This window comes from Gymnogyps californianus, chromosome 6 (genome assembly GCF_018139145.2).
Source record: "Gymnogyps californianus isolate 813 chromosome 6, ASM1813914v2, whole genome shotgun sequence".
Lineage (NCBI taxonomy): Eukaryota > Metazoa > Chordata > Aves > Accipitriformes > Cathartidae > Gymnogyps > Gymnogyps californianus.
The window spans coordinates 24,599,443-24,617,385 of NC_059476.1; the positions used below are offsets into that span (position 1 = coordinate 24,599,443).

General features: G+C 43.5%; 1 protein-coding gene across 2 annotated transcripts in view; it reads left to right on the top strand.

The window, feature by feature from the left end:
• Positions 1-473: 473 nt before the first annotated feature.
• The window catches only part of ADK (adenosine kinase), a 302,396-nt gene continuing 284,926 nt past the window's right edge, over positions 474-17,943 (top strand). The window contains exons 1-2 of one of the 2 annotated variants that reach the window (XM_050899225.1): positions 474-538; positions 16,458-16,532. In XM_050899225.1, the coding sequence (XP_050755182.1) occupies positions 483-538; positions 16,458-16,532 (131 nt within the window). In that variant the 5' untranslated portion in view covers positions 474-482. Of the gene's footprint in view, positions 539-9,518; positions 9,572-16,457; positions 16,533-17,943 lie in introns of those variants that run through there. The other variant, XM_050899226.1, reaches the window with a different exon arrangement.

Genomic DNA, 17,943 nt, shown 5'->3' on the forward strand with positions numbered 1-17,943 from the left:
GCCCCACGTACCTCCCCCGGCCCGGTGCGGCCCGCTCGCCCCGGCCCGGCTCGGCCCGTCCCGCTCGCGGGGCAGCGGCCAAGATGGCGGCGAGGCCCGGCAGCGCGCGGGGCCGCCCCCCGGCGGAGGCGCGGGCGGCCGGGGCGCTGCCTGCGCTGAGTGGCGAATAACGGGCGCCCCCCAGCCCCGCCAGCCCCGCTGCCGCGGCCAGCCGCCCACCGCCCGCCGGCGCCCCTCAGCCTCGGCGGCGGGCAGGGGCTGCCTCCAGGCGCTGAAGCCACCCGGGCGGGCGGCGCGGCAGCGCACCGCTGGGTAGGAGCGGCGGGCGGCGCGGCCTCCCCTCCCCGTCAGGCGCCCGGCGCGGCCGCCCGCCCCGCCGCCCCCGCCCCCCAGTGGCGGTGCCGGCGCGGTCGGCGGGGCGGGCCGGGGCTGGCGGGCGGGCCGAGGTGAGGGGAGCGCGCCGCACGCCGCCCAGCGCGAAGATGGCAGCGGGGGAGCCACAAGCCAAGAAGCTCAAGCTGGAGCAAAAGCAACTGAGGTAACGGGCGGCGGGGAGGGGCTCTTCTTCAGGAAGAAGCCCCGGCGGATACCGGAGGGTCGCTCGGTGCCGCCGGTGCTGCCCCCGGTGGAGGACGAGACACGTGCCGCCGCGGCGCGCGGTCAAAGTCACGCCGGGAGGGTCCCGCCGCGCCGGGGGCACCGGGCTGGGCTCGGCCGGGCTGGGCGCGGTGCGGGCGGCCCCGCCGCGGAACCGCGCTCCCCTCCCGGCGGCGCCGGGCGCACGTGGAGGCGAGTGGCGGGGCCGTCCCGCTGCGCGGCCGCGGCGCCGCTGCTCCTGCCGCCGCCGCCGTCCTGGCGGGCGCCCCGCCGGTACCGGTGCCCGGCCCCGGCGTTTGCCCGGGGGCGCCGCCGGGCTGGACGCCCCGCAGCCGGGGCAGCGGCGGGCGGGAGCGCTGCTGCCGTGCCGCGGGATGCGCGGGGACCGCGCCGCCTGGTGTGCGGGGCCTTCGCTTTGCCTTGGGGTCGGGGTCGGGGTCGGTTAGTGCAAATGAGGTTCCGAGCACCTGGATGGGGTCGTGCGGTGAGACTGAGTACTGCCTGCAGCTACGGCTCCCGGTATTGAAACACAGCTTGGGTTGTCACCCCGTGTTCTTCGTTCTTGCAAATACCCTCTGAAAACCCCGATTAATACCCTTGAGGGGGTCTCTGTCCCCGTTAGGCAGGAATTTAGTTATCTAAAAATCCTCGTTAACAGATACATTTTCTTCAGGACACGTGGAATATTTTTAAATGTTTTCATATTGAGATAATCTGTACCATTTGCTGTACTTCTGTATTTGTGTGATCGCTATATAGTATCACTGACTGAATCCCATTTGACTGATGACCTGCACAGAAACAAGTGATTTATTTTTAAATGTCATAGCAGAAAAATATAAGGTTTCTCAATGCAGGAAGCATGGTCAAAATGAGTGCTGAGAGAGCTATAGCGGAGCTTTTGTTGGTGCAGTTTCTGGTTTGTTTTCTCGGGATTATTCAGACGTTAATATAATTGTAAGATAGCTGATCTCCTTCCAAGTATTCAGTATATGAAGAGGGTTAATGACATAAGGCTTGAAAGGTCCCAAATTACCTTGGCGATAACTAATAACTTGCTTAAATATAGCATAAAAGAGATGTACTTTAGTACTGAGGTGAGAACAGTCCCTTTCAGTACTGATGTCCTTACTGAAAGAACTAATCCTATTAAATTTGTCAAAGTCAGGGTACTTGCTCCTTTGGCAGCTGAGTGACTTTTCAAGTCTAATAATAGTTGACAAGCTCAGTGACAGATAGTGGAAGAGGAAAAATGTAACTGAGCTCTGAAAGCAAATAAATGGCAGGCAGTAGTGTAAGGTTGTAATTAAAAAGCAACGGTTATTTCCATGGGCCTTAAAGCAAGGTGGGGCAAGAAACTGGCAATTGCAATGTTTCTGTTTATAGAGCTTATTAGAGGAAACGGCATTTTACCTGCTTCAAGCCTAAACATGAAAAATCAAAAATTTGAAACATTATTGGAGTACTGAGTTAAAAATGTAAAGGATGTTTAGAATGGAATGAAAGGCCACAGTGACATGCTCCAATAACAACTACATAAACTGAAAATAATACTTTTGTAAGGTGTGATAAATAAAACATGAGGAACGTTGTTAGAATTTGTTTCCTCTAATTCTGTTTCAAGTTATTTCAATGTGAAGTGTAAACTAGGCTCCAGCTGTTTCATAAGAGGAGAAATGCCATAATTAACTGGTGATCAAATAAAGTTAATGTGTGCTGTGGGCTGCAGGTTGGACTCATGAAACGGGTGAGGTGGTTGGATTAGATTTGGCAGACCTCTGCACTCATTTGAACGTAGTGGCAAGAACGTGTTTGGCTGAGTGCTGCTGCGGGACTTTGTCCCATGTTAAAAGCCAGTACGGAAGGTACTAGAATGGTCGAGGTTCCCTGACTTTGTTGTATTTGTAACAAAGTTCGGTTGTTAATGCAAAGCACTGCTACATATGCTCAGGAGTATTGGAAACAGCCTACAGATTAGAAAAGAAGTGAAAAATCACTTGAAAGTTTTGGGAGATCATAACTTCATATTTGTTTTACCAAGAATAGAGGAGAACTCCTTGTTCTCGACATCTACATCTGAGACTCTCCAGCCTCTTCAGAAGACCGTGTCTAATGAACTCGACAAGGATGGTCTTGTACCTTACTTATTCTTCCATACGATACGAACCTGAATCTTCCCTGTAGCTACCATGAAAACTATTTTAATATAAAAAATGACATTAAAAATTTAGATTCCACTCTGTAATATAAGCCATACCTTGTCAACAATAACAAATGTTCCCTTCCCCTATATTTTTTTCATCATTTTCTCTCTCAAAGTGGCATCAGGGAGGTTTCATGGATACATATGGGTTTTTTAGCCCCTTTTGATCCTTTCAGGCAAAGGAAAGCAAATATTGCTCCCTCATGAGGTAGGCAAAGCTGACCGGGTTCAGCTAAAGTTGTTTGAAAGCAATATAGGATGGCCAGCTTTTGCCACCCAGTGAGCAGAACACAAAGCCCGAGACCCAAACTAGCATTCCCAGCTCAACAATGTGTTGTGCTGACATTAATCTGCTGGGCGGCAGGTTTTGCATTGTCTTTATTGACGGGTGCAAATCCCCACTAAAACCAACCGGCTTTAGGCAAGGCCATTAATGCGTGCTGTGTTGTTTCAGGCTTCTGACTACATCTCTGCTGTGTGAAATAAAATATCATTGTGTGTGTAAACTGTACTGTTTGAACAGAAAATAGGCTTGCAAAACTGCAAATGGCTTGTCACTGAGTGGTAGCATCAACTTACTAGAAACATCATGAGGCGTTACTTTAGAGCAGAATTACTAAGGTTTTGTGTCCTTTTATATTTTGTTCAGTTTTGTCTTGGAAGTCTGTGAAAACCGCAACCAGACTTCTGTTAACAGACTGGTACAGTTATGAAAGAATTTGGACATTCTCCGTAGAAATGTTTGAGCTTATATATACATGTCCGTATATAAATATGCATGCATGCAGAAGAAAAAAATGAACAAACTTGTGAAATCCTCCGCTGTGAAGTCCCCTCTGCTGCATTATGGCCTTCTGGCCGTTCTGCAGCTGCTGTATTGATTGAATAGTCATGATGTGGCTGGCTGTTTGGACAAATCAGTTTATCTACATGAAGACAATGTAAGCATTGAATTTGACAAGTACTTTCTACTAAAAGTACAAAGTACAATATTCCTCTTCTTCTGTTAGTATTAGACATCTCTTCCTTTTCAGAATAAATTATCAAACACTCTGTGGGTAATTGTTATCAAAAGCAGTCCTTTGTCATTACTATTCCACTAGATTTTAGACAGCTTGATACTGGTGACTGTAAAAAATATTGCTAATTTCATGCATTTTTAATTTTCTTAACAAGCTGTTTTTTAATCTAGCTTATTCCTTCATCAGCTCTCTACAAATGAAAGAAGATTCTGAATATTTTAAACTAGCTGTGACAAAGCTTTCAGTTAGAATTTAGTAAATCTTTTTTCTTTCTTTTATTATCTCTGGCTTTTTTTTTTTTTTTTAATTTCACCTTCGTCTCACTTGTATTCATTTCAGTTTCTGTCTTCATGGCTTATACTTTTCTCACTTTCCAATTTCTCTTATCTGCAAATATGGGTAACTTTTTCCATGTCAGTACTCTTAATGGCCTCTTAGTAGAAAGAAAGATCTGAAACTCAAGCACCTTGCTGTGTTTGCTCCCAGAAGAATAAAAGCAATAGACTTTTTCTTCAGATGGGTATTTAGACCCCTGTAGAAAGCAGACAAACAAATACTTTTAAAGACACTAGCAACAGACTTTGCTAATTTTGCTTTATTTAGGATGTAACAACAGGCAGCAACCTTCCTTTCAAAGTTGTGTTGACAGAAATATATCCAAAACCGGAATGACTTGCAGCATGGAAAATACCTTGCTCTTACGGTTCAGGTGCTCGTTTCCATTGTTCAGATATGTAACTCTCAAATTACCGTTTAGATTGACACGTGTCTTCACCTGGCCTTTGATGTAATCCTGTGGGATTTCTCACAGCGTGTGTCATATTTCCACGGTTTTGTGTTCTTGTATTGGAGAAGCTTGTTACAATGTTTTCACCCTTTTAATTAAAGTAATTCCTTGCTTTACGGGAAGGATTATGTAACCTGAGGAAAGAGGAGGTCGTGGGAAGGCTCTTCCTGCTCTGGACCACGAGCATGGCTGGTGTCTCTTCCTTTCGTTACTGACGTTACCTGCAGCCCATCTGGCCAGAAGAGTCATACTGATGAACAACGATAGTTTAGACATAATAGTCTTTGCTGATATCCTGCAGAAACGTACGCCTCTGACTTGGTGTGCTGCCTCCCTGAAGCCAACAGGACTAGTCTTGTCCCTAGAGCTGCTTGCATGCTTGATTACCTGTGGGAGGGGAGCCAGTGCAAATATGCCCGTTTAATCATGAATCTTGAAGTTCCTGTGAATTTTTCTGAGATTTGCGAGTTCCTTCTTTTTCAGCTAATGAAACAGCTTGTGTAGAATTACTCATCTAATTGGATCTACTAATATTACTTATAAACAGACAAGGAAGATGCCCGGAAAGGAGACTTGAGTGAACGCAGAAGTAGTTGAATGCGGTGTCAATGCAATAGTGTGAAATGTGCTTTCTGTAGAACAAGATCTTGTCTTACTCTGTTGTTGCTAAGGTATATTTCATGTGGAAATGTTTGAAGCAAAACTCTGGCTTCTGATTCAAGGTTGTGATATTGAATTTGAGTAGTTACTTACACAGGCATGGTACACAAATATTTCACAAACCCAGTTTCAGAAGCAGGGAATGGGTTGCTATCTAAAGGTCATTAATTAGTATTTGCTGGCAATGTATTGGAAAACCTTATCTTCTTGAAACAAGTAAATTGAACTTGCAGATACAGTGGGAACACTATGTTTTCTCAAGGCTGTTCATTTTTTATTTACATAAATTGCTTCTTAAATAATTTCAATTTACATACTAATATTATTCATATAATAAATATAAAAGCATTTTATGTGAAGGAGAGAAGTCTTTTGGTATGACTCAGAATTCTGTGAAGGGAAAGGGGTTTTTTCCATTTTTGAACTGTAATAATTTCTGTAATGATTGTTTGACCACAGTCAAAGCTGTTCCACGCTTGAAGGATACGGTAACATAAAGCTACTTGCTAGCTTTATGCTACCTGGGGATTTCATTTACAGTGAAAGATTTTTGTGGGTTTTTTTTTTCCTTGTACATTCAGTGGTACAAAACAGTTGTAACTGTCTCAAGGGCTAGGCTATTTGACTAGAATAAGACAGAAAAAAATATAGCTGTCTTCAATATGATGAAGACTTAGATTTATAGACTTTCCTTTGCTCTTACAGCTATATGGTCTGTGAAGCTGCATTAAAAGAAATGGGATAATGCTATGGAATTTTAAAATAATAAAAAATCTTTTTAATACTTTGCTAGTAGATCCATAGAAGACAAAAATATATCTTATTTTATGTTACAAAATACAAAATTCTCTGTAGAAAAGTTTTCAAAACAATGACTGTTCTAGTAGAAAATATATGCAAGGTCTGCAAAATGCTGTTATTGAAAGAGAATTTGTGGACTTCCTGCTTGCTAGTCCCGTTTTATAATGTTTGCTGAAGCTATTATGTAAAAGATCATCCTTCTGTCTTGCAAAGATAGAAGAGTGGGCAGCTTATCTAAGATTAACTTTAGTTTTGTACTTAGAAGAAATTGAGTGAAATATGGGGGTTAATGGAGAACTTTTTGTTTATGTATTGTAAACTGGACAATTTATACCAAATATTTGTGGTGTAAAATATAACACATTAGTCCAAGGCTAAGGCCTAGATTGCCTATATCTTGGATATACAAGTTACAAATGTATAAAATGTATAGTTTAATGGATTACTTCAATAAAGTGCAATTTTAAAAGTTCTCACGTGCTTACCTGTTGTTATATCAGGTAGGGGCGCAGTTCATTTTTAATTCATACTGTGCTTGGAAGGAAGCGTTTTAGTGAAATCATCTGAGGAATAGTTGTTCATCATATGTAGACGAATTCATATGGTCATGAAGATCTCTTCCTTACTGTATAGTAATAGAAGCAGTCGAGAGAAATTGTGGTTAGACCCCGTCAGGTATTATATATTTTTAGATGCAAAAACTGTGAATTCCGTATTTCCCTCAGGGATTTCTGAAGCCAAAACACATGTGAAGGCACAGGTCAGCTGCCCCACGCAAGCAGAGCAAGTTTGGAAGGTGTCAGGGAGGCTGAGCAAACTCAGGCTGGCTGCCTAGCACATATGTGATGTGACTACCAGTCGAACTTGTGGCACAAGCATCATAAAGTTAATCTATGAATGACCATAAGTGATAAATGACCATTTTTCTAGGGATACCCTGGTTGCTGTTGCTCCACTTATGTGTCAGGACGTCTAGAAGTTCCCTGGCAAATGACCAAAAAACCCTGTAGTGGTCGGTGATGCGTCAAAGATGTCAGTAACAGTAGAACCTGTGGGTATGTGATAGTACAAGCAAGATAATTGGACACTTGGGAATAGTTGGAAGTTTATAAAGTGCTATTGACAAATGCTGTTGAGGTGTCGTACATGCTATTTCATGAAAGGCTGTTTAATTTTTTAGAAAAACACTCTTTTGATCCTATCTTGCTGAACTGGTAAAAAGTTAGAAACATTTGATGGTACCTCGTTTGGACTCTGCAGCTTAATATTCATAATATGTGGTTGAATGTTACAAATTACTATAAATATAGATCATGTTAACGTATTATATCTATTTTCCTTTACATAATCTTAAGTGCTTATTAAAGCCAGGCAATTATTTATGAGGGAATCTACAACTTGATTTCTTTTAAAATGGATTTATTATTTAAAATACAGTCATGGGACCAACAAGACCAAGCTGTGTTACTACTATTGTTATATTTGCCTGTGATGGGATTCTCCCTCCCTCCCCCATTTTCAGTTACAAAACAGAGGTTTCACTATTAGGCACTGAAATGGTTAAACTAGGAATAATCTATTGTTCAACATGGATCAGAGGATACAGCCATTATATATCCAAACATAGTTTTTACATTTTATTAGAGTTCAAAGTCCTCCATCGGAATTTGGGGACCTGTTGTACTGTGTGTTGCAACAGTAAGGGGATGGATGCATTTCCCACTCCAATTAGTCTGACTTTTTAAGACCCCTGACACACTTTAATAACGAGAATTTTGTAAGTGGTGATTAATTTTTGAGTGTCCAGTTTAGAGAACCTAGGAAGTCTGTCCTACATCAGGTATTGAACATAAATATTCCTGTTATCTTCATGTGACACTATAGGTCCTTGAGCATCATGAACCTCTCAAATTTTGGCGTTGTCTCTTCCGAGACACCCAAAAATCAGAAATAGTTGAAAAGTTTGGCTTTAATTTTTCTGAGTACAATGTACCCATTTTGTAGATGGAGAGGAAGGGAAACTAAAGCTAATAACCACATGACTAGGAAGTTGTGAAGTTTAAATATTTAATTAGAGGTGACACAGCAGTACTTAACAGAACAACGTGGGATTTACTTTTGGCAAAAACAACCTCTTCTGACATCAGTTTCATGAATCAGTGTTTCTGGTGCTGGTAAGTTAACAAAATAAGTGCCAAATCTGCACGGGGTAGCAGTAACTTTGACAGCCAAATGAAGAGCAAGCGGGTAGGAAGAGCAAGAATAGGAACCTGGCTTTACCGATGCTTTTCCTTTCTCCTACAGCTTGAATGTCAGGTGGACAAGAAACAGATTAGGCAATGAAGGGCTGCCCTTTTTTCCCTGCAAATGGTGGCAGAGAGGCCCACATCTCATCCGTGTCTCCACTCTTGCCCTCTGGCAGGTTGGAAAGATAGAGTAATGTCCGGTAGCTGCGTACTGCAGGTGGCTGCCAGGCGCTCCAGCAACCCGGGAATAAAATAGATCTCCTCTCTGGAACTAAAGTGAGAGCCCACATCCGCATGGCTAGCCAGCCCTGCCCCAGCACCCGGTTGCGCAGGGACGTGGTCTTCGCTGGCTGTGGGTGCCGATGCTTGGCGGTGGCGGCTGAGGAGGAAGGCTTCACAGAAGGTCACCTGAGGTGGCAGTAAGGTCTGACCCAAAACACAAATAAAAAGAGTGAAAATGCGTTCTTGTCGAGTGTGTAAAAAAATTGCGTGGCGGGGGAGGCGTCAGTCAGCGACCGGGGAGGACGAGTGGTACCGGAGCGGCAGCGGGGCAGCGGGCAGACGCCCGGGGCGGGAGCGTGGCCGCTGGCCCGGGGAGCAGCCCCGGCCGGGGGGCGGTTGGGGTCCCCTTGGGAGCGCAGCAATTCCCACAGCCCCGTGACAGCTGAGGGACAGCGATGCCGGGGGCTCCGCTGGCCATCTTTAATGTGGGCAGTACGGCTAGAAGTCCGCACCTCTTCGCTACCTCGATTAAACATTTTTTTTTTAATTAGCTCTGGCGACCATAATTGCCTCCTCGGGCTGGGGGAGGGAGGTGACAGGAGGAGGAGGTGTGTGGGAAGCGCGTGCTCTCTGCCCGTACCAAAGATGGCGGCCAGGGAGCTGGGGGCGCCGGGCGAGCGACGCCGCTCGGTACCGTGAGCTTCCGAACCGGGGCGCGGGGCCGGTCGCCAGCCCCCCGAGGCCGCCGCCGCCTCCCGGGGCTCCTCGCGCCCTGCCGCCGCCGAGGGCCCGGGCCCGCCCCCGCCGGCCGCCCAGCCAATGGCGGGATGCGCGGGCGGGCGGGGCGGGGCGGGGGCGCGCGGGTGGGTCGGCCGAGCCGTGGCCGGCGGCTCAGTCGCGGCCGAGGCGAGCGGCGCGCGGGGCGGTAGGCGCAGCGGGCGCAGCTGCCGGCGGGCGCCGGGCGGAGAGGCGACGCCGCTGCCAGCGGGGCTCCGCCGCGGGCGGCCGGGCGGGGAGCCATGCCCACCCTCAGGTAACGCCGAGCCCCGGACGCGGCTCCCGCAGCCCAGCGCGGCGCCCCGGGCGAAGGGGCGGCGGGCGCTGATGCGCTCCTGCTCGCGGGGCGGGGGCGCCTGGCGCGATATTTCGCCGGAGCTCGGCTCTTCCCTCCTTTTCCACCCGTGTAATTAGGGTGCGGGGTAGCGCGGCTTCGTCCCCTCCTTCTCTCCCTCCGCCGGGAGTTGGTTTTGCGGCTGCACGCCCGCGCCCCCGGGGCGAGGAGGGAGAGCCGTGCCGCTTCCCTCCCGGCCCCTCAGCCCGGCGGGCCGCTCGCGCGGGTGGGGGGGTCACCCGCTCCCGGGGCGCGCGGAGTTTATTTCTGGCGGGCAGGTGGGCGCGCGCCGGCGTCGCCGACCGCCGCCAGCGGTCGCCCCGGCTGGGGGCTCGTGGCGGCGCCGGGCGATGCCGGTCCTCAGCGGCTCGCCCGTCCGGCTAGCCCTGGCGCGGCCGCCCGCCTCTGCCCGGGCGAGAGCCCCGAGGAGCGATGCGCCGGGCTGGGCCGGGCTCCTGGAGGTGAACCGCGGGGCGGCGGCCGGGGCATGGCCGGGGGTTTCGTCGCTCTGCGGCGGTGCCGCTGTCAAAGGTAGCGCCTGGGCGCGGGCGGCCACCTTCCGCGGCGGGGTCCCGCCCGTGGGGGTGGGAGGACGGATGTCGTGGGGCTCCGGCAGCCGCGTTTGAACCTTAAAGCATCGCTGTAGCGTGCCATGACTGGAACCTACTTTTAAATGAATCCCAAATAATGAGAAGCAGGGTAATAATAACAGGCTAGGCTCTTAGCAGTCTGTTGCAACTGCGGTGGTGTCGGTTTATCAGTGATAACTGAAGAATGACAAACCCTTAACTTGACATTCAGTGAAAGGAATTATTATGACCAATTTTGCTTCCTAAAGCGCTTCATCTTAAGATGGGGTGGTATTGTGAAGTGAACCGGTAACCTTCATCATGTAGTTATTTTGATCAGTCCTTCAGTTGCTAAAGAAATGCCTAAAATTACAGGCTCCAAGTTCAGTGATCATTCAAGGCAACTCTCCCATCTCCTCTCTCCACCTCCAAAACTCAGTGTATCAGATTTCACACTGTTTCTGACCGAGGAGTACAGACGGTAACTCTTTGAAATTGCAGTAGTATTTCACTACTGGAGCTTGTGGAGTTAGCGCAGCTCTGTAAGGAGCTGGATAGTGGTGGAAGAGGTTTTTTTTTTTCTGCGGCTGCCTTGCTTGCATAAGGCCAAGGCTTTTAGGCTTGGTTTCTAAGTTGGAACCCGTGAATGTGTCACTCTGGAAGACTCTGAAAGTTTCATAATGAATGAAATCTTCACTGAAGATACTCCTCTAAGTCAGTATGTAAACATGTAACTCCTTAGCCAAATATTGCCTTTACTTAAGACCTAAGTAAGGAAAGCATGTGAGCAGTCCTACAGGCTACTTGATGTTCAAGGTCTATATGCTGAAGTGATTTGCTGACGAGTGATGCAAGGGAAATTGTCTGAACTCTGGAATCATGGAATAATAGTTCTGAGTTTCTTCTAGTGTCAGACAAGTTATGATTAACAGTAACTGTCATCTTATTCACTTCTATTTATGTTGCATAGGTAAGTGGGATGAGACAAGGCTGTTCTTAGTCGAGAGCTTATAGCTGTTCAAATGCTATGAATCTGGTACGATTGCTGTTTTGTTTTAACTACATGTATAAATGATTTTTGATAAATTCAAATCTTGTGTTGTATGGGGTTTAACTGTGTTCCTTTGTGACTGAAATGGATGTGCTGAGAACAGGCTTAGAACATGCCTTGTTTGGCCTTACTTTTAAGGGCATAATTAAACCCTATAGAAATACTAACATTTTAGATCTTACGAAAGCATATCATATTTTTAAATGGAAGACTAGGCATACAGCAGGCTGTCATGCAATTGGGACACCCAAATGTCCCAATCATGTTTTATTAAGGCTTTCTGACTGTAAAATGACTTAGCATAAGAATTTAATATTAAGTGTACATTACAGCTGCACAGCAGTACGAGGCTGTTATAGAGCAATAAAAAAGGTGAAATTTTCAACTTGGCTTCCTTTACTATTAGTTACTAGTATGTAGATGAGTAAATTTTTGCAGCAATTAAGAAGAAAAAAATATGAAATGTTTTTTAAGAAATAATGGGATTTTTTTTTAAGCAAGACATGCCAGTATCCAAAGGCTCAAAATATTCCTCTGTCTCTGTGCCAGTAACTAATAATATGATTTCACTGATATTTTGATGTTGCTTTTCCACTGAAGTGCACAGCAGCATGGGATGATAACAGTATTGTGTGATAGTTAGATACAGTACTGCTAACGTTCAGCAGCCAACTTGAAACAGGACTGTATTTTGAAAAATGCATGCAACAATAGAACCTTAGTAATGTATAACCATGATATTGGACATAGTTTTCCAGATCATTCAGTTACGTTTGATTTTGTTGACTTCTTAAAAATGATTGAAGGGTAGTTCAGTACTGATGGGGGTTTTCTGTTTAGTTGGGTTTTTTGTTTTGTTTTCATCCAGTCTGGTTTCATTTCATTACTTCTGCAACTTGTGATAAGAGTAATATGTGAAACAGTGGCTATTTGTGAAAAATCAATCATCTTGGCAATCGCCAAACAAAATGCCATAGTTAGCAGATGAAGATTTATTTATATTTAATGAGTTACATTGCTTGAACTTATAATTACAACTCTTCATCTAGTCCAAGTTAAATGACAGACTCATAAAATATATTGCTTGTTGTCAAGAGTTTAGAATGCAAATGCAGTGTACATCCAAGCTTTCTGTAAAGTAAGTTATCATTGTTGCTGTAGTTTTGCCTGCTGGATGGATAGTGTATTTCTGTGTCCAAACAAGTTTTAGATTTGTATGAACATCTTATTCTTAGTTTAGCGTTTAAAGAGTATCTATGCTGTTCATATATATATGTACTCTGTGTGTATGTGTATACACACACGTACGTACTGACTATGTATAGTCAATTATATGCCCTTAATTTGTGCAGGTGGAGGAGTTGTCTCTTGTTTCTTGAAGAGCTGAGCCAAATATTCTTTTGCAATAGGTTAGTCGAGTTAGGCAAGAACATCCTTCTCAGATGATTAGATACCAATACTCCAGTGCAAGAGAAGGGACTGGAGGGAGCCAAGGAGGCTGGGGAGTACATAAGTGTTTGTTCTGTGTCTGTTGCAGAGATGTATTTCCCAAATAACATATGTATTGTGAAATCTCACATTTCAGGAAACTATTGCTGCTTCCTGTGTTTTATGTCTAGTTGGTTGGAAATAATCCGTGAAATTTTAATCAATGCAGGTGTCCAGTGTGACTGAACAGCAAACATAAGGCCAATAAGGTTCACATGTACTGCTGAAAGTGTTAAACCTGGTGAGAAAGTAACAGCTTAATATCTCCGTTTCTTGCTCAGGAGACTTGTAAATTTAGCGTTCTCCAGGATCCTAAATATTATGTTTAATTTTATGCTTTACAATATGTGGCTTTACAGACTATATGTGATTTTTTTTTTTTTTTTTTTAATTTTTATTTTTACAGAGGAGCAAACTGTAGCCAGGTAACTGCTGTACTTCATGTTGTGCCACAAAAAAGCACAATAGTGTAACAGTGGAGATACTTCGCAGCCCCTCCAGAAGGGAAGGGTGATTTGCACAGCACTGAAATGTAGCCAGTGTTGGGTGCATCAGGTTGAACATGCTAAGGATTTACACAGCCAGGTCTTTCTCTTTAGCAATAGAAACACTGGACTTTCCAGATTGTGGTTCACAAAGCTTGTGTTAGAAAACGCTGATCACAGTGGTGATCTTAAATATCTGCTTAAACTTGTTGAATTTTTGAACTTTGTGACTTGGCAAGAGATTGTTTAGACTCTTCCCATTTTGCCCAGAAAGGTATTTTTACCAAATGCAGTGTCAGTTAAGGAATGACACAACTACAGTCTCCGGTACAAATGGAGTGTATGGATTTTTTTTCCTTTTTGCTAATGGAATTTTAATGTCTAGTTTTAAGCATGGAAGTTCTAGTACCTTGGGACTTAGTTGATTCAAACATCTAGCTGAAACAACCAAAAATGTAGAAATACATGTTAATTGAAAACACAAGGCGAGCTATTAGTATGTATTAGCTCATGTATTTAGATTATTTGCAAAAATAAGTTGAGTTTTATAACCTGTGTACCTCTTTTCTTCGTAGAAATCAAACAGTTAATGTACTCAGTTTTATGTGTTTGAAAAGCTGTCAAGTTCTGCTATCCTACATTTGGTTGTGAGAAACAACTGTGCTGAAGTTGGGGAGAGTTTGCCCAGAAATTTCTGGGGAATGTTTCTGAACATACACTTACTAGTCTAGTGATAGCTACCTTGGCTTTTAAAACTTTCCATCCCAGATGGCACCCTACTACACAGCCTCTGGAATATTTGAACGGGGATGATTATAAAATACTGTGGGAGAAGGAAGGCTTGGGGATGGAACAGGACTTGTTGTATGTGATGTAAAGAGCTGCCTGGATTAAATGGCACCGAAAGTGCTAGTTCCTCCTGCTTCTGACGTATTAGGAGTTTGTATGCACATTTTGGCTCGATAGAGCTTCTGTGGATGCTAAACTGGTACAAAGTTGCTCTCATGCTGCTTCAAGCATATTGACCAGTATGTTCTGCAGCCTGCAGCTTGTTAAATGTTTGGTAGCTTCTGTTTTGCTTTACTGTTGAACAAGGTAACTTCTTCCTAGGTAGTGACCTCAACATGTCAGCTGTATTTCAGAGAGTTTTTGAAGTACAGCTGCTGTTTTCTAGCATACTATACACTTAAGTGCTGATACTTGTCTTATATAGAAGTTATCCATGATATGCATTTTTTTTCTTAAGTGTAGGTATAAAATTATTGATGTGTAGAATTTCGCAGAATGTGAGAATCAGCTAAACATCAAGTACAGGAGCATACAGTTTGGGACAAATCTGCATTCAGCACTTTTAGAATTCTGATTTGTTCATTCATTGTCCTGCAATGCTACTGATGCAATACTCAGTTTTTAAAATGGAAAGAATGTCCTGTCTTGGGGCTCTAACTGCAATCCCCTTTATCCTTATGTCTTCTTAACTGTCATCTGTCTCTCCTTCTTCGTCTAGCTAGATATGACTTATGGTTATGCTATTTAGAAGAATCAATACTTCTTTTCACACTGACAAAAGTATTTAGTGAGTCTTACAGGTTTTTACTAAGCAGATGTTACCTATCTCAGTTAGGAGTGAGCTGGATTTCTGGCTCCATCTTCACAAAGCAGTGTCTTCCACATTTCACGTACAGTGAAATGGGCTGTAAAGGCCTGTCTTTAAAGTTACAACAAAAAATAGGATACTTAAAGCGTGGTTTGCTATGTCTCAATATCAAAGTTATTAATCATGTTTTCTACTTCTTTGTTTCTGGACTTAAGAATTTACCATTTAATGGAGGCTAATGTGGCATTGTAAAAGGGAAGAAGTTTGACTGTGTAGTTTTGGCAAATAGCTTCAAATCCGACAAATATTTGTCAGCTAAGGGCTTTTCATAGCAGTTGTGAGAGGAAGTAAGTGAATGAGTTTCCAATCTCTGTTGGATGCAGTTCATGAGATTGTTCCGTATCATCCCCTTTCTGCTTGTTTTATATCCTTTTTTTCTTACCCTGCTGAGTAGAAATTAATGAAATCTATCATTTAGTAGGCAGATGTCGAGTCTCTAAAACATTTATCTTGCTCTAAATGGGCCAGAACAATTGAAAACTCACTCACTTTGAGATTCAGCTGACACTGTTATGCAGCTTTGGATAAACTGCAGATAAACTTTGGATCCAACTGCAGTGTTACAGTAGTACTTTTGGGGGGATGGAGAGACATCCACAGTATGCTTTCTCTGCAAATACTTCATAGAGACATAGTAAAGAGGAAGGCGTATTTGGTGGTCATGCTGAAGCTGCCTTCGGTGGCTAGAGCAAGGGCTTGCCTTGCCAGTTGGAGGCAGCAGGTGTTAGCTTAGCAAGGAATGTGATGGGTTTGGATGTAGTTTTAGGCAGCCTTTGAGAACAGCTGCATTCACTCCTCCTTGACACTAGGCCACGCGTCTAATCCTTTGGTATTACTGCATTATCACCCAAGTACATGCTATTCAGGAAAATGTAACACATGGTTTCTGAGTGAATCTAAAAAAAAAAAAGTTAAAGCCAGATCTTTCAGCTGTTTATAGTATCTCTGATGTCTTGTTTTTATGTGGCAGAAGTCATGGTAATGAATTTCAAATTGATCAAAAAGTACATACGTTCTTATCAGTAGATGACTACGCTGTTTAAGATGTCTGACAATGCAGAATCCATAGTCTCTTAATTTCAGTTTCTTAAAACAGACTTAAATTGTTAATTATTGGTCAATAGCAGAGTCAACCCAGCAACTAAGTCTGTTCAGTGAGATTCTTATAACCTGGTCTGATGCTCCCCCTGTCTAAAATCCAGTATTACAACCTGAATGCAATCCTTTAAAACTACAGAATGTGGCATGCAGCTCTAATTCTTTATCTGAGTGAATGATAGCTTAACAGAATATATACCTTTATATATTCCTGACTGCTTGCAGTCTGTATATTGATCGAAGATGATTATTGTAGGATGGTACTTCACTCAAAATTGACTCTGTCTATATGCCAGGTCTCCATGTGACTACTGTGCTGGGCAAAAAGTGTATCTTTTTGTTCCTTAGTTGTATTCAAGAAAAACTTTTTCTCTCTAATAAAAAAAAAAGTCTTCAGTGTATTATACTAGGAACAATAAACTAACGCTAAGCTAACTTGAAATAATTGATTCTCTTACAGTGAAAATGTCCTGTTTGGAATGGGAAATCCTCTGCTTGATATCTGTGCAGTTGTGGACAAGGACTTCCTTGACAAGTAAGTCTTGATTTTTTTTTTTTTTTTTTTTAATATCAGTTTTGTTTCCAGAGCGATGCCCCTATAAATAAATGGAGGACTAGCTGCTTGTGTAATGCGAACTTTGTGCTGATCTCTGTGGGATTCTGGCCTTATGCTGAAAGAAGCCAACGTTGTATCCGTCATTTGATTGTTCTAGCTATATGAAGCTGTGGTGGTGGTGTCAATGAAAAACTTCAGTGTTTTTGTGTGTTTTGGTGTTTATTGTTTAAATCAATTATTTATTCTAGTCTCCTCATGCTGTCTTTTCTAGCCTTTAATTGGAAGCAATCATCAATGTCAGTAAGGTGTAAGCAGCTCTTGTGTGAATATTTCTGTGCTACTTTTGATGTACTATTATAGCGCTCTTTTCTTTCTTCAGTGATGACTTCGGGGCAAATAAGCCATTTCTGTAACACAGCAAGAAAAGTTGTGCAAGTGTACCTTCTTTTTTCTTTCTTTAATATTCCAATTTATCAGTCAAGAACAGGACTGCTTCTTATCATGTGGTCTGTTATCTTGCTTAAGCCTAGTTGTAATGCTACTGTCCATATAACCATATTGCTGTTTGTGTATTGCTGTTGGCATTAAGCTTACTCATTCTCTGATCAGCTTAGAGATGTGTCTTTTCAAGAGGTGTAAAATATAGTTGCTCTTTTAAATCCTTCTGCATGAGCTCACTTTCTTCCAGTTGTTGTTGCCGCTTTGTTTCTCTTGTTTGCAAGTGATCAGTAAGTTGATTTCATCTTTCAGAGTGCTCACAATTCTTTTAATTTTTAAAGTGTTAATAACTTTTTTCTCTAGTTGTTCTTTTAGTTATTAATGGGAATACTGGATCAAGAACAAATTTCACGTCACCAAATAAAGAACAGGTGCAGAGTTTTTATTTGTGAATGTGTACTGTCAGCCACAAATCTTTTGTTCTGAAGCTTTTAATAATAGCTATAATTTCGTTTGCAGCAGATATTTTATCACTCAAGTTTTATCTAAAGGTGTCTTTAGGTTAGAGCCTGAGTGTTATAAGCTGGAGGCAAAAAACAGGAATGTAGGAGTGTATCAATCTCAAAAACATCTGGAATTTTGAACGTTCAAGACATAGACTTGATTTCTGAAAAAGTAAATTATTCTGATGTAATCCTCTGCCTTATGTTTATACTGAAATAACTTGAAAACCAGTCTCTTAACGTAAGTAATGCTGCCGCCCCCAACTCAACAGTACACCCCCAACTAATCCTTATAAATTGCTGTCATGAAAGAGGTGGTGGGATCTGTATTGCAGCAGTAAAATCCTGCAAGAGTGCATTGTGCTTTTCACTGGACCTGATGTGCTCTGCAGAATTTGATTTAATTTAAAAATTAGAAGTCTTACGTACTCAAATTTGAGTCCTGTCAG